At 38.4% G+C, this 12,571-nt stretch overlaps 1 protein-coding gene across 1 annotated transcript in view; it reads left to right on the top strand.

Annotated features, from left to right (window-relative positions):
• The window catches only part of Mdh2 (malate dehydrogenase 2), a 55,148-nt gene that overhangs the window by 38,522 nt on the left and 4,055 nt on the right, over positions 1–12,571 (top strand). The window contains exons 3-6 of the mRNA XM_083128606.1: positions 2,279–2,446; positions 4,480–4,605; positions 9,967–10,104; positions 12,100–12,291. Of these exons, the coding sequence (XP_082984732.1) occupies positions 2,279–2,446; positions 4,480–4,605; positions 9,967–10,104; positions 12,100–12,291 (624 nt within the window). The remainder of the gene's footprint in view (positions 1–2,278; positions 2,447–4,479; positions 4,606–9,966; positions 10,105–12,099; positions 12,292–12,571) is intronic.

The raw sequence follows: 12,571 nt of genomic DNA, 5'->3' as shown, positions 1-12,571 counted from the left end.
AAGAAGTAAAAAACAAATGGGGGGGGGGGGTTGAGGGGTAAAATGCCACTTTTCTGTTCTCCCTTTTCGTAGTTATCTTTACATACATTTACCATGGGAAGAAAATGGTCACTAAAGTGCTTTTTTGTAAGGAACGGCTGATATTCTGTGGGACTTGATCTTCATTCTGTCCACATGTATTTGTGATTGTCCCTTCATTAGCCAAAACTGACCGAAAAAGGATACAAAAACCCAAATGTGAACTAGACAAAGGTAGGTGCATTAGAAAAGCGATATTTCGGTCTAATAAATTCAAACAAATTTGAATGTTTTCATGGCTGTTCTGCATGCGAAAATTAATGTGTTGGAAGAATATAAATTATAATTAAGGTGAAGGGTGATAGTTTGGCACCAGGTGTGCATTTATATCAATATTGTTCGAATGGGCTCTGCTACTAAAAAAAAATTAAAAAAAAAATACTGTGTACAAGAGAGAATGAATTTCTCCCCATGGTGCAAGTGGAAGAGTTTTTTTAAAATTGATTATTAAGCTAGATACACTGTTTGAAACACATAAGAATTTTCATAATCCCATGTACAGGCAATGGACAAAATAATATGAATACCAATGCAATTGCAGAAAACTTGTATTAGTAGGGGGTTGGCTCCCCCTTGCCTGAATGACAGCTTGTATCCTACGTGGGATAGACAAATAAAGGTCCTGTACAGTGTGAACTGGAATACGTAGCCACTCCTCGCACAAAACAGTCTCAAGTTCCGAAAGTGTCATTCGAGGTGGAAACCGATTACGATCTTTGGCCTCCAAAATACCCCACAAAGGCTCAATGATGTTAAGATCGGGGGACTGTGGACACCAGATGAGATGTTCTACCTCATCACTGTGCTCATCAAACCATGCATCAACGCACCTAGCAGTGTGAATAGGGGCGTTATCATCTTGGAAGATGGGGCATGCATCGGGAAACAAAGTCTGAACCATGGGATGGAGGTGGTCACCCAGGATGGTGCAGTACTTCTCTGCGTTGATTCTCCCACGCAGGACGACAAGTGGGCCAACACCATTCCAAGATATAGCCCCCCAAACCATCAGACCCCCCACCATGTTTCAATATCAAATGCTTCAGCAGGAGTTCTCCACACATAAACACGTCCTGTGGTCTGAAATAATGTGAAAGACGATTCGTCTGACCATATCACATGTTCCCATTGCTGCTGTGTCCAATTCTTGTGCTCTTGGCACCACCTTCTTCGTGTCACTGCATTACGTGGAGTCACCAACGGTTTGGGGATGGCAACTCTGCCATGAATGTTCACAGTATGCAGCCCCTTTGAATGGTTTTCGCTGATACAGGGTCCTGGAGGTGATTGTTCATCTCTGCGGTTATCTGGGACAGTGTTGTCTTGTGCTTTCGAGTCACTATTGCTTCAACACACGTCGATCCCTGTTGGATAACTTTGTTTTTCGCCCACTATTCTCCTTTGCAGACGTTGTCTTTCCATGTTGTCTGTAGGCTGTCAGAACAGTTGACACTGTGCTCCGTGCTACACCAACAAGTGTAGCTGTTTTTGTCACAGATGCTCCAGCAAGGCGGGCTCCTATGATCATGCCTCTTTTGAATTCTGAAAGGTCGGACATACCTGCATTTGAGGGATAGCTGACTGCTCGCATGCAACTCTCACACCAGCTTCTGATAGACTGATATGTTTGCTTTCATCGCCACTAGATGGTTGAAATCTCTGCTGAGTGTTGTTCCTTTTCCATGACGGCTTATATAGGCCTTTGCAAACCAAGGTGTTCATACTATTTTGTCCATTACCTGTATTCCTTATGGAGGAAAAAATGCAACAGCTTCAACTTCAAGTTGCAGCTAATCAAATGCAAGTTACAACTTTTCCACCTGACAATCAAATCTTTAACCTGTCCTCTATCCGTTCATGTGTTTTTCTGTGCTATCCGAAGTTTTATACTCCCAAGAGAACAAGTAAAATAATACTTCCATAAGTGTAATACTAAGTTTTTCCTAGCATGGGGAAAGGTCTGGGGGGTGGGGGGTACAGTTTAGTGTCCTTGCATCTGGATGGACACTAAATTGTTCCTCCTGCTGTTGAGAAAGAATATTAGCACACCTTCTTTTTCTGAACAACAAAAAAAATACCCTTTACTTTCAAGTTATTTGAAGCATGTGTGTACTTAAGTGAAGTTCTATCGGTTTTCAAACTCTGAAATTGTGGAATTGTTTGATTTGATATGATTGCCAATGTTATGTTTCTTTTGAAGGAAGCCCTGAAGGGTGCTGAGGTGATCATTGTGCCTGCTGGCGTCCCCAGGAAGCCTGGCATGACCCGTGATGACTTGTTCAACATGAATGCAGGAATTGTTCGTGACATTGCAGTCGCTGTCTCAGAGGTCGCTCCTAAGGCTTTGCTTGGGATCATCACAAACCCTGTAAGTACGTGCCATGCGCCTAACTTAGTTGGTCAGTAGTTACGTTAATGAGGCAATGCCTTATTTTTGTAAGACTGGTCATAGGGGAAATGTCATTTTATTATATTTGTTTTAATATTTGGAAACTGGTGTGAATAAAGTTTTAAGGCAATGTATTTGCCAGTAATGTTCAGTGACCTCTGCACTTGGTGTCACAACTGATTATGGGTAATCTTTAAAGCATCAACCCTTCCTTCCCCCCTCCACCCACATCTGTTTTGATACAGATGAAAATAATTTACCTATTTCAGTAAAAGTGATAATTTATTACAATACCTGAATTTTACTGCTGCATCTGCAAATATCTAAATCCTCATTGAAGTTTCTATTCAAAAATTAATGATTTGCATCTAATGTTATGATAGATCAATCCTCACTGTCACATGTAGATAGAACTGAGATCCTTTTGGTAGATCGAGAAGATGCAGTTCCATATTTGGTAATGGGGTAGTCTCAGCATCTCTTGTAGCCACTGGCGAGCAGCACCTTGTACTATGTACGGTAGGAACTCTTTTCTTTGCTGACTGTTCTATCCTAACTTGTCAGGCGAAGGGTTATAATTAATGAAAAAGGTTTTTATCTTGTGCTGGCAGTTTGCAAACAATGTTGGCTGTTTATCGCTATTATGTTTCGCCATTTCTCTAAGTAACCTAACTTTAAGTCTCTACAATGCACTGCAAATATAAATATATAATACAGCATATATCTATGTAATTATATCAAAAATGGCAAAAATTATTGTAAAGTGGCTCGCTTTTGTTGAAATGTATTTCTGAAATTAATATTACTTGCTTGATTCCTTTTTAACTTATATTCTCTTTCTGCTTTTTTTTTACTCTACTTCTTTAAGTGGTGCTATATTCTGTCATCGTTTTTGTTATATTTATTGTTGAGCTTGGTATAATTGTTGGATATTGCATTAAGTGACTAGCACCAGGTGTTTAAATTTATTCAATTGCAATCAAACTTTCGTCTGCTATATGGTCTACTTTCTACCGGGATTTAATCCAGGCACCATGTTACGAGCTAAGGATCTGTCCCAGGGCTGGTCTCTGGAGACACAAAGGGGGTGTTAAAACCTTAACCATACCAGATTTCACTCTGTCTTTGAGGGTAGGACCCGGTGACCAATGGGCAGCGAGTCACAGGTCGAGCAGTTAAGTCGGAGACAAATAAATGGTTAACTGGCTGAGTTTTTATTGTGAATAATAGCACTCCAGTTGACTAAAAGAGAGAAGTTAGGGGTGGAGGAAATAGCACCATAAAAGGGCAGGTACTTATCTCTATCCTGGACACTGGAAGGGTTGGCTTCTCCCACTGGGTGGCCTGAAGGGTTGCCTATGGACAAGGCCCGGCCTGGACCCCACGGCCTCTGACGGCCCTGCAGTAAACTCTCCGTGCCCAGCAGCAGTCGCTCATTTTGCATCTTTGCTTGGATCCCTGACTTACTTGGCCTTTCCTCTGTTTCTCCTCCTGAAGCAGGTTGTGTACCCCTTTTATAGTGATCTTGGGAGTTATGTAATACTTGGGAAAGGTTTTCCGGGTATGGCTGGTAACGCTAGGGAAAGAGTCAGTCTTGAAAGTCTGAATTTGTTCTATTGTAAAAACGGAAAATGTGACTTGCAAGGTTCCTCCCCCTGGACTCTTCATTTGCTATTTCATTGCAGTAAAGTTGTTTTATTTTATTAAGTGTTAGATTTTACTGTTTGTTTTTCACAGCTAAATGTTAACTGAATCACTTGCTTTCATGGTTTAATGCTATATTACTTAGCACATTTTATATTTAATTGTTGGTGTGGTTCATACAGGTTGTTTCCAAATAATGTACACAGAATTAGTGTATCACACCATGTGAAGCAATTGACGTTGATACTTCCTGGCAAGGCACAATGTTGCCCATTTTCCATATATGTCTAGGAACTAACTGTGAGTAGTAACTGATTCAAAATAGATACTTTGGTTGCACAGCGTATGAATAAAGTTTGTGTTTGCAGGTGAACAGCTGTCTGCCTATTGCCTCAGAAATCCTGAACAAGGCTGGAGTGTATGATCCCAACAGGGTGTTTGGGATATCCACGTTGGACATTGTGAGGGCTAACACCTTCATTGCAGAGTTGAAGGTAAGCCATTTGAATCTCCTGATTTCCTTCCATTCTTAAAAATTAAACGCAGAGATGATACACGTCATGCTTTTTTAAAACATATTGTGCCTCAACAGTAGCGTACGCAGGATTCCATCAAAAGGGGGGGGGGGGGGTATTTCTAAAACTGTTAAGCCACATTCATATTACCAGTGTTTTATTATAGTTGACTTACTACTACTATTACTAATAATGCTGCTGCTGTTACTACTAATACCACTACCACCACTACTACTATTAAGTAGTAGAGATCTACATAAATATACTTATGAAAGCAGTAGAACGAAATTACTTTGTAGTCATTCTATTTTTAACACCAGGTGCATGTCAACTTTATTATGAAATAATTTTCTAGTTAACGGTTATTTGTATGTAAAACATTTTTAGTATGAAGAATATCCATGAGAATATATTAAAACAAATTTAAATAATCAAAGTATGGAACTCCCACACCAGGATGATGATGAGGCACGATGTAGAATTCACTCTCACTATATACATATAGGTCAATTTCACTGAGTCTATTTTTGCATTCAAAAGTAAGTTTAAACCAGTAAATAAATCAAATATGAGGGTGGGCTGAAAAGAAATGCCTCCTATTTTTTGACTGTGTAAAGACATTTTGGGATTTTGAGCAACCATGCATTGTACTCTTCAGACTTTCCCCGTTCTCCATTCCAAGTTTCAAACTTCTATCACCAGGGGTTGCTGAACTAGAGCGAGGAAAATGGCTGCATGTAACCATACTATGTCGGTGCACCTGAAACTGCGTGTGGTGACAGTTTCTATCTGCAGATAATGTGTGCCCCAATTGACATTCATCAGAGAATGAAGGCTTTTTATGGCAATGAATGTGTCACGTCAGTACTGTATGATGTTGGGCTGTTCATGCTCACAATGAAAATCCCTGCTGAGGAACTCTCAACGTGTGTGACAAAAAACTTCTTGAGTGGGATTGACCAGGGTGCACAGACAGGACTGATAATGGCGCGGACTGCATAATCAAACTATTCTGTCTATAACGGTACTAGACCACGTACCCTTATAAACAAATAAAGCAAATAGCTTAAACACTCTTATTTGAGCAAATATTTATTGTTCGGAAGAAATCAAATCTAAATTTTTAAACTTTTAAAAATTGTATTAATCTGAGTACACTTCTGAAATGGTCAATATTGGCTTAGTAATTTTGGGTGCAATTGATCAGCAATGTACTTACGGTAGGATTGCTATGAGCATAAAAACATCAATAAGTTTGGATTTACTAGGTTTTTGTGCTTATGTGGTTACGCACACATATTCCATGATTTGAGATCGCATTCTAGCAAAATTAAGTTGTTTTCAACTCAAAATTGTATTATTTATTTATTTATTTATTGAGAAAATTTCAGATACAGCACGTAGCCATTTTACACTGAAATCAGTAACAATGAAAATAACAAAAAAGAACAAAAATAAAAATAGCAAAATAAGACAAAATATTAATATAAATAAGTCAAGATAGCACAATTAAATATTATTTAGCAACATATCTTCTGATGGTTGACCAAAAGGCATATTCTGTGGAAAATACATCAGCACTTGATGGGAGGTCGTTATATTGAGTGGGAAGTCTGTGGAAGAGCGATCTTTTTTTAATTTCCAGTCTTGGCTTTTTTGTGTAAAATAGATTTGTGTTGCGTGTTGAGCGCATAGGCACTCGAAAGTGGAATTCCTGGAGGAGCGTGTTGCAACGGATTTTGCCATTGACAATTTTGTAAAGATACCTAAAATCGTTCAGTAAACGGCGCTGATAGGGAGTCTGTAGGTTTAGAAAGACCAGGAGATGTGGTGTTGGAAAGTTGCGTAATGAGGGAACCCTGTAACGAACTATATCCAGGAAAAAGTTAAGAACAGAATCAATTCTGGAGAGCTGAGTGGGACATGCCATGGACCAGACGGGAGAGCAGTATTCTATTATTGGGGAGATGAATGATTTATAGTACAAGGTGAGGGCTGAGATGTCACTAATTTCGGTGAAACGGTAGAGTAAACCTAAGAGACGCATAGCCTTTTTTGTCGTGCCTGTAATATGTTCTTCAAATGTGAGCTTTTGGTCGAAAACAATGCCTAGGTCTTTATGAGAGGATACTGCTTTGATGTTATTGCCAAAGATGGAGTAAGATGACTTTAACAGATTCTTTTTGAGAGAGATGGTGAGAGTAGTACATTTTTCAGGATTTAAAGTAAGTTTCCATGTCAGGCACCATGAAAAAAACGTTATGTCATTCTGGAGAAGATGAGCATCGTTGGAAGTGGAGATTTCTCTGAAGATCTTACAGTCATCTGCGAAGAGAAGGTAATTACTAGAGGCGGCTGTGAGATGGTCGGTAAGGTCATCAACGAATAATATGAACAATAGGGGTCCTAGAACACTGCCCTGTGGTACTCCAGAAAGGATGGGAAGAAAGTTAGATAGAGTTCCTGGAAGGACTACACGTTGTTGGCGATCGCTAAGGTAATCTGTGAGCAAGTTTAGAAAGTTACCATAAATGTTGAATCTATTGCATAATTTATGAATCAAAAGACGATGACTGACAGTATCGAAAGCTTTGGCTAGATCAAAATATATAACGTCCAGTTGTGAATTGTTTGAAATACATTTCATAGCATGTGAGAGAAAAACAGACAGGTTCGTAAGACAGGAACTACCAGAAAGAAAACCATGTTGATTTGAGCTAAGGTACGGAGAAACAAATTTATATAGCCTGTCTTTGATGATTTTTTCACAAATGATGGACAGAGGAGAGAGTAACGAGATTGGCCTATAGGAAGAAGCACGGTTTTTGTTGCCATTTTTGTGAATGGGAGTGATGTTAGCTTGCTTCCAAGCGTGAGGAAAGACGCCCTCCGAGAAACATCTATTCAGAAGAATGCAGAGGGGATAAGAAAGGGATTCCCCAGTTTTCTTCAGGAACATGGTGGTGATATTGTCCGGTGCTAGAGCACGGTGAGCTGGGAGAGACGACAACAGACTTTTCACTTCATCGGTTGTAGTGGCAAGCTTTGTTAGAGAGGAAGAACAGACTGATCTTACGTTTGGCAACGTTGCAAGGGGGCAGGCGGACAGAAGTTGCCGTGGAAATAAGCATTTAAGAGTTCAGCCCTTCGGTCACCTTTCGCACTTTCACTATTGTGTGTAATTTCAAGAGGAATTCTGCTGTTGTTTCTTCTCGAGTTTATTAGACTGAAGAAGTTCTTTGGATTTTCCTGGATTGTTGCATTGATACTGTTTATGTATTCTTTGTATTTGTTTCGGAGAAGGTACTTTGAGTGCCGTCGAAGAACAGCGAAAGTATTGTAAGTGTGTTCACTCGGGAAGTCCTTCCAAACTTGCCAGGCTCGATTCTTGTTAGCCAGTACAGCACGCACTTCGGAGTCGAACCAACTTGGAAATCGGCGAGATGCTATTCTTTCCGAAGGAACAAGGTCGTTCACCGTTGCATGAATGGCAGCTGTAAATAGCTCACCTGCGTCGTCGACTGTCCCGTCTTCCAAAAGCCCCCAGGGGAAGCATTCGAGGGTACGTCTTATCTCCTCAAACGGTGCTCGGTTCCATAGGTGGCGCTTCTTCTGGATCGATGGGCGATGACCTCTTTTAGTAGGTGGGGGGATGGAAATGGACACGTCCAAACTATCGTGGTCAGAACTGAGGAGATTCTTACGCGGCGTAATGTTTACATTGTTCAATGTGGACACAACATAATCTAGATTACTGTCCTTCCTGGTGTTGAATAAATTATGCTGCCTTAGCTTTAAACCAGAAATGAAAGTTTCGATGATAAAATGATAAAAATTACGATTTGATGTAAGGAGCACCGTACGCAGTAATCCTGAGTAGGTAAAGTTGATAATAATTGCCAACTCTTAGTGAGGGAAAAATCTATGTCCCACAGAAAAAACCTTTTTCCCACTAAAGTTAAGAAAGCTTTGTCCAACATTTAATAAATTTAAAAAAACAATTGAGTAACTAATAATGTGGTTTATTGTGCAAACAGTATGTTATAACAATATTCATGTAAAAAGAATGTACAAAATTTTACTCTCATTATAAAATGTTTGCAAGTTTCTATTCGGTCATCTTTAAGATGAAAGGACTTGTAATATAAAGTCGTTAATTTTGATAGGACTGAAATCAGTCTGAATCTTGTTTATAACGAGATCAAATTTGCCACATTTGATGTCACGGTAAATTTGTAATGTACATGTATGATTTGTATCGATAAAAAACCCGCATTGGTAAGTCGGGAAATAGAAAAATTTGAAATTCGTGACATGAACTGGATATCCATTTAGTGTTGAAATCGGACTTTCAAATAAGTATAATTTGACGGACTAACTTGGCAAATAGGATCGATAATTGACAGAACAAGTGAACTTTGTGAAAGCAATTGCATATTACACTCATCGTGATATATCAAGTATTATTTATTGTATTTATGGTCAACTGAAGCCCTTGGAGTTGGAATTAAAAAAGACTCCACTGTATTATTAAAATATAATTTCCTCTGCAATGGCAGAAGTTAAACAATATTTGTAGATTAGATTTCACTTTGACTTTCAACAACGTCCAGAGGTTTAAATCTTCATTCATCTTTTATTTAAAAGTATACAATAATTTTGTTGCTGAAACTGACAAATGCAGTGCTTCTTCAGCAATTTTAGCATATAATACATGTAAACTCTCCTATAAATACTAAGACTGGCTGGTGTAGAAATAAGTAGTCATTTGAATGTGCTTAATTATATACACCACTTGTGAACAGAATGAAACAGATCCTAGCTTTAGAAGTTAGTACATATTGTGCTTCTACCAGTGAGTGTGTGCACAATTGTGGCCATTTAAGTGTTGTCATTTTGTTAGTTGTGGATAGACTGCAACATTATCACTTGTACATATGTGAATGCTAATAGCATATGCCAGGAGTTCGCAAACTTTTTCATCTCGTGGTGCCCTTAGCGTTTCAAGATTTTTCTGCGGCACCCAAGACACAATGTAGGCCTATGTAACACTTGCAATGCTCAGTTAGTGTGGTTAGGTTTCTTGCGTTTAGTTAAAAAATAAACACACATTTCAAATTCAGAAACATTTGATGTGTAAAAAGTACTAGACAAGCACATATTTGGAACAATCGTATCATTGATTGAATATATTTGAACATTTCGTGGTGCCCCTGTAAATGGCATGCACATTGGGAACCACTGCCATATGCGCAAAGTAGAAGGTGAACTGATCTGTGATGAAATAGATTAGGATTTGGTGGAGCCACAATATCATGTAATGTGCAATTTGTCTTCCAGGGCTTGGATCCAGCACAGGTGAATGTTCCCGTCATTGGAGGACATTCGGGAGTGACCATCATCCCCCTCATCTCTCAGGCCAATCCATCTATAGATTTGCCAAAGGACAAGCTCAAGGCTGTCACGGAAAGGATACAGGTAAGCACTTGATATACAGGGTGATTCATAATTTCCTCCAGGGTTTCAAACATTTATAGTACAAGAACTATAACATACAGCAAAAAGGTGCATATCGGTACATAAGGAATTTCCAAGTTTGGCACACACCTTACAGTTGCTCGATATCTCCATCCCTGGTGGCATGGCAGACATGAATCCTGAAATCTTGCAGGTGCAGCCAGAATTCTTTCTTGTACCAAGAAGCTTCTGGAGTGTGAGTGAGGTCTCACACATTGTCTTGCCTGTAGGTGCTTGGTTCGATATTTTGTATAAATCTACATTGTACTGTCACAACCAACTCTCATTTAGCAAATTCTAAGATGCAAAATGCTTTACGCTCACCAATCCATGCTAGTCTCCCTGGATGTATGACTTGATGTCATATAAGAGTACTCGCGACCGCCATTTTGTACTTGAAAATCCTTGGTTGGCATTTCAAAAGCATCATGAAACTTTAATTTTTAAAATTGTTTTGAATGCAATGGATGAATGGGCAATATTTCAGAATTGACTGAAAAGGTGCAAGGGCAAATTGCAAATTTGTCAAAAATTACTAGTCTAGTTTGTGATCAGGAAATAATTGAACATCTTGAAGTATGCGAGGTAATAATTCAAGATCTTTCAACAAGGCCTCCAGTTACCACATTGCCAAGTTGTCCTAACGTTTACCAACATTCTCAGGTTGTTGATAGAATGTCACATGGTATTCAAAATGTTGGGTGGTTTGCACAAAATCAAGAAGATTCATGATCTTTCAATGAATCTGGTTCTGAACAACAAAGAGATCATGTGTGATCAATGCAGAAATAAACGTCCTAAGGTCAGTAGAAGAAAAGTAGAAAGAAATAAAAATAATGTAAGTCTCATCACAACCTAACCATGAATGTTGTAATCCAGTTGATAAGCCTTGTCAATTTAACTCTAATCATTGTACAGAAATGCAAGATTGTAACGAGTCCCTGTTACATTCAACATTTGTGCCTGGTGTTAATAGGCAGAGTTGTATAATTAAGTGCAAGGGCATGGACTAAACTAGAAATTATGTAAGACTGAATGAACTTAACATGCGTAGCAATAATTAAGGGTAGGATTTCCATGAGAATTTTTTTTTTTTTTTTTGGTAAGGGTTGTGTGTTCCCTAGATAGAAATTCATATTATGAAGAAACTTATTAAATTAAGGTGGTTTTTAAGGGTCATTTCATCTATTTTGATAGATTTTGGGTCATATTGAGCATATTTTAGCTTTTTCAAGGAATTTACAGCCATTTTTGAAGTTGTTCCATTTTTTACAATTATACAGCATTTTATTTCCCAAAAATAGTGAAAAACAGTCTATTCTAATGGAATGAAATCAGCAAATTGACTTTGGCCCAAAATAACTGAGAAAATATTTGCTTATTGTTGAATTTCTTCGAAGTGTAGATCACTGTTATTTTCTGCAACATTATGAGAACTACCTTCCTCCCCTATTGCAATGCAATGCAAATTTTCTCTCGATACTACAGAACTTTAGCTGAATGGCATTGTTTATTGTAAATATGCTCCTCTTTTGTCAGTCGAAGTAGAAAGAAGCTTTTCCCGGTACAAGGCTTTGCTGGCTGACAATAGGTAATCATTTTTATTTGAAAATTTACAGAAAATATTCATTGTACATTGCAACTCGAGGCTCATAAAGTGAACTAGAAATTGTATGGGAAAATGTCAGAATATACTAAATATTGATGTTTGAAAGAGTTCAGTTGTAAGGGCATATTTTTCAAATTATAGTGCAATTTTTAAAAAAATTTAGGGTCATAAGAGCATTTTTTATTTTGCATATTTTGGCGATTTTAAAGTTATAAAAATCGTAGCCCTAGTAACAATAATACTAGAATTTAGGTATTGCTCCATTGTGTAGGTGATATTGAACAAAATTCAAGTGATTTAAAGGAAAAGATGAACTGTTTGTTTAATTGTAGTTGTTTGTCTTGCAGGAAGCAGGCACAGAAGTGGTGAAGGCGAAAGCAGGCGCAGGCTCTGCCACCCTCTCCATGGCCTATGCAGGTGCTAGGTTTGCCATTTCCTTGATCAGAGCCTTGAAAGGAGAACCCAACATTGTTGAGTGTGCCTACGTGCGCTCCAATGTCACAGAAGCTAAATATTTTGCTACTCCTCTTCAGTTAGGGGTAAGTGTTGCAATTTGATTATTTCCCACTACAGTTGGGCCGATGCCTAAGTTTCAAAAAGTATCTGTTGGAATTTATTTGCCGATACCTGCTGATACTTTTCCGATATTTTGTCCATTCGCTGAGTCAGCAAAACTTTCACGGCATCTAATTATCCTGAACATTATGCAAAAGGTGACGTATCTTTTCATTTTGAACTAGTTTTGCGTGAAAAAAAAGGGAATTTTGTGATAATGTAACATATAATTTAATATTATGATGAAATTCCCAAACATTTTAA

Source organism: Lepisma saccharinum, chromosome 9, assembly GCF_977018435.1.
Source record: "Lepisma saccharinum chromosome 9, izLepSacc3.1, whole genome shotgun sequence".
In the NCBI taxonomy this organism is placed as follows: domain Eukaryota; kingdom Metazoa; phylum Arthropoda; class Insecta; order Zygentoma; family Lepismatidae; genus Lepisma; species Lepisma saccharinum.
The sequence above is the reverse complement of the archived record's forward strand: the minus strand, read 5'-3'. Positions and strand labels throughout refer to the sequence as shown.